At 52.9% G+C, this 3,044-nt stretch overlaps 1 protein-coding gene across 3 annotated transcripts in view; it reads right to left on the bottom strand.

Moving 5' to 3' along the window:
• Positions 1-3,044, bottom strand: part of Itgb4 (integrin subunit beta 4) — a 33,989-nt gene that overhangs the window by 22,347 nt on the left and 8,598 nt on the right. For all 3 annotated transcript variants that reach the window (XM_026780803.1, XM_026780802.1, XM_013347634.2), the window contains exons 8-11: positions 1,931-2,194; positions 1,588-1,677; positions 1,221-1,343; positions 640-804 (exon numbers count right to left, since the gene is read on the bottom strand). In XM_026780803.1, coding sequence (XP_026636604.1) covers positions 640-804; positions 1,221-1,343; positions 1,588-1,677; positions 1,931-2,194 — 642 coding nt within the window. The remainder of the gene's footprint in view (positions 1-639; positions 805-1,220; positions 1,344-1,587; positions 1,678-1,930; positions 2,195-3,044) is intronic.

The raw sequence follows: 3,044 nt of genomic DNA, 5'->3' as shown, positions 1-3,044 counted from the left end.
AAAAAAAAAAAAAAAAAAAAAAGAAATATAAGTCTCCATGTCATGATTTGAGAGTTGGTTGGTGGCCCAATAGAAAAATCTGCTACATGCATAGAGGAAAGAGACAGAACCCTGGGCACATTTGGGGTGGGGAGACAAGGTCTCACTATGGAGCTGAAGCTGATCTAGCACTTCTTTGTTCCTTTCTTCCTTCCTTTCTCTCTCTGTTTTTCTTTCTCTTTTTCCTTCCTTCCTTCCTTCCTTCCTTCCTTCCTTCCTTCCTTCCTTCCTTTTTTTTTTCTTTTGAGATAGGGTATCTTTGTATAGCCTTGGCTGTCCTGGAACTTGTTCTGTAGATCAGGCTGGCAACTCAGAGATCTGCCTGCCTCTACCTCCCCAGTGCTGGGATTAAAGGTGTGCGCCACCAGTGCCCAGCTGGAACTTTCTATGTAGCCCAAACTGGTGTCAAACTTATGGTTCTTTTCCCAGCTTCCTAAATGCTTGGGTTCCAGGTGTCTCTGTTACGCCTGGCTTTGCCACTGGGTGTTTCTGCTGTTTTCTGTGACTTGGGACAGCTCTCCAGGGATGTGTGCCCACAGAAGATTCCACCTCACTTGGTGCCCCGCTCAGCCCCTCCCTCACAGTACGACCCAATCTTACCAGCTCACAGGCGCACACATCACAGATGACGCTCACATCCATCCGGAGGCCATCGGAGAAGGAAGGTTTGAGGTGGATGTTGCCTTTTCGGTCTTCTTCTGCCAGCTGGCACACATGGGTCCCATCTATGTCCTCTACTGCCCGAAGCTGTACATTGTATGTGCCCTGCAGGGATCCTGCTGTCAGCCAAGGCAGGCCTTGCCCTGATGATCAGGGGTGGTGGTACCTGAAGCCCTTGGCCCTTGGGATGGACCTGTGTTCTGATCCCCAGCTCCCCAGTTGCCCTGGTTAGGGCTGTAGATTCCTTCTTTATAATGGTGTTAGTGTCAGAACAAAAGCCTCTCTGGCTCTGGGGCATTGGCCCGCTCGCTTGTCTTAGCAACCTTGAGGGCTGCGCATTCTTTTCACCCTCGCCAATGGTGAGGGAAATGGGCAAAGCAGAGGATGGTACTAAGCTCCTCCAAGAGGTCGATGCCCGAAAGGTGGAACCCCAGAGGCCATGTGTCCCTTGTTAGAAGATTCACTTCCGAATGCTCTGCCTCAGCCTCACTGCCCATTCCACGGTCCCCACAGGAGCGTACCACTTCCCCTCGCTTGATGTGAAAGGACCCAGTCTCTGTCTTCTGGAGTGTGTCAGAGGTGACCTCTGTCCTCAGGCCTCGGGGGCTATCCAGAGCCCTGATATCCAGGTTGGAGCGAATTCGCTGAAGGAGAAGAAGCAATCAGTGATCTGTGTGGCACCTGGGCTCACCCACCGTGGCTTCACCCCGACTCACATGGAAGAGACGTGAGCGTGCAGGGGACCCCAAAGGCAGACCCCTGAAGGATGGTCAGAGACCCCGCCTCACTGGACTGTCCCAGACTCATGTTTCAACCTTCTCGCCCACTCTCCTTCCCCCTTCCCTGTCCCAGAAGGGTCCAATCTCTGCACCCCACACGGCTTCTCACATAGAAGGCCTCCTCCAGCAGCTCCACGATGTTGGACGAGTCCTCCTGCAGCACTCCCAGTGAGGAGACAGGGAAATACTTGTGAAGTTTCTACAGGAGACAACGCAGGCCTTGGGTTGAGTTCTTTCTTTTTGTATCTTCGTTAGTCATTTTATGCACACAGTAAAACTACGCACTGAGCCCGCTAGTGTACCGGGACCTCCCCTCTCAGCTGCTCGGGAGTTCAGTTAGGGGGGTGGGCAAGAGACCTCCCCACTGGAGCCCATTCCTAGGGACCAGGAAACTTTGGGAAGGGAAGGAGGTCCGAGAAGTTCTGTCTACCCCCCGGGCCCAGGCCACACACCTCGTAGTAGCTGTAGGAGTAGTTGGTGACAGCAAAGATGGGTATGATGTTGTGCTTGGCCAGCAGGCGCACCAGTGTGGGCACAGACGGGTAGTCCTGCGTCTTGTATTGCGTGTAGGTGCCCGTGGCATCCAGGTGGCACTTCTCATCATTGCGGTTCATGATGCCAGCCAGCACGTTGGCGCCATCAGCCTCATAGTGGAAGGCAGACTCGGTGGAGAACACCAGCAGGTGGGTGCTGTCGGCTCGCCAGCCGATGTCCCTCTGGAAGGCAAGGAGGGCCATGCTCACTAAACCGGCTGCTTGCTGAGGACTTCCATTCCTTCATCATATAGGAAAAGAGGAGCGGTTCCCAACAGGGGCCCGGACGGGAGCCGTCATGGCAGCAGGTGAATGACGACAGTAAGAACCGGAATGCGACAATGAGGGACAGAAAGACAAGTACCGAGTGCATGCACGCCATGGGTGCCATTGAAAGCCAAATCTCATCCACTGCGACAGCTCCTTACCCCAGCCATCAGTCACACTGCAAGAATAGTGCAGATGCATGGGAAAAATGCTCGCAGCACCATGCCAAATGAAACGGGCAGGCTGAAAGACAGAGCACCTGTGGTGCCTTGAATAGGAATGGCTGGGGCTGGAGAGATGGCTCAGTGGCTGGGAGCACTACTCTTCCAAAGGTCCTGAGTTCAATTCCCAGCAACCACATGGTGGCTCACAACCATCTGTAATGACATCCGGTGCCCTCTTCTGGCCTGCAAGCATATGTGCAGGCAGAATACTGTATAAATAAATAAATAAATCTAAAAAAAATAAAAGAATAGGAATGGCCTCCGTAGGCTTGTGGAGTGGATGCCTGGCCATCAGGGAGTGGCACTACTCGGGAGGGATGAGGAGGTGTGGCCACGCTGGCCAGGCCCAGAGTCTCTCTTTTCCTGTTGCCTGTGGGTGGGAATGTAGAACTCTCAGCTCCTTCTCCATAACTGTAGAACCAGCACCATGTCTGCCTGTGGGCCGCCATGCTTCCCGCCTTGATGATAATGGACTAAACCTCTGAACTGTAAGAAGCCCCAATTAAATGCTCTCTTTTCTTTTTTTTTTTTTTTTTTTTTTT

This window comes from Microtus ochrogaster, chromosome 7 (genome assembly GCF_000317375.1).
Source record: "Microtus ochrogaster isolate Prairie Vole_2 chromosome 7, MicOch1.0, whole genome shotgun sequence".
NCBI classification, from domain to species: domain Eukaryota; kingdom Metazoa; phylum Chordata; class Mammalia; order Rodentia; family Cricetidae; genus Microtus; species Microtus ochrogaster.
This window is presented reverse-complemented; position numbering and strand designations above follow the sequence as displayed.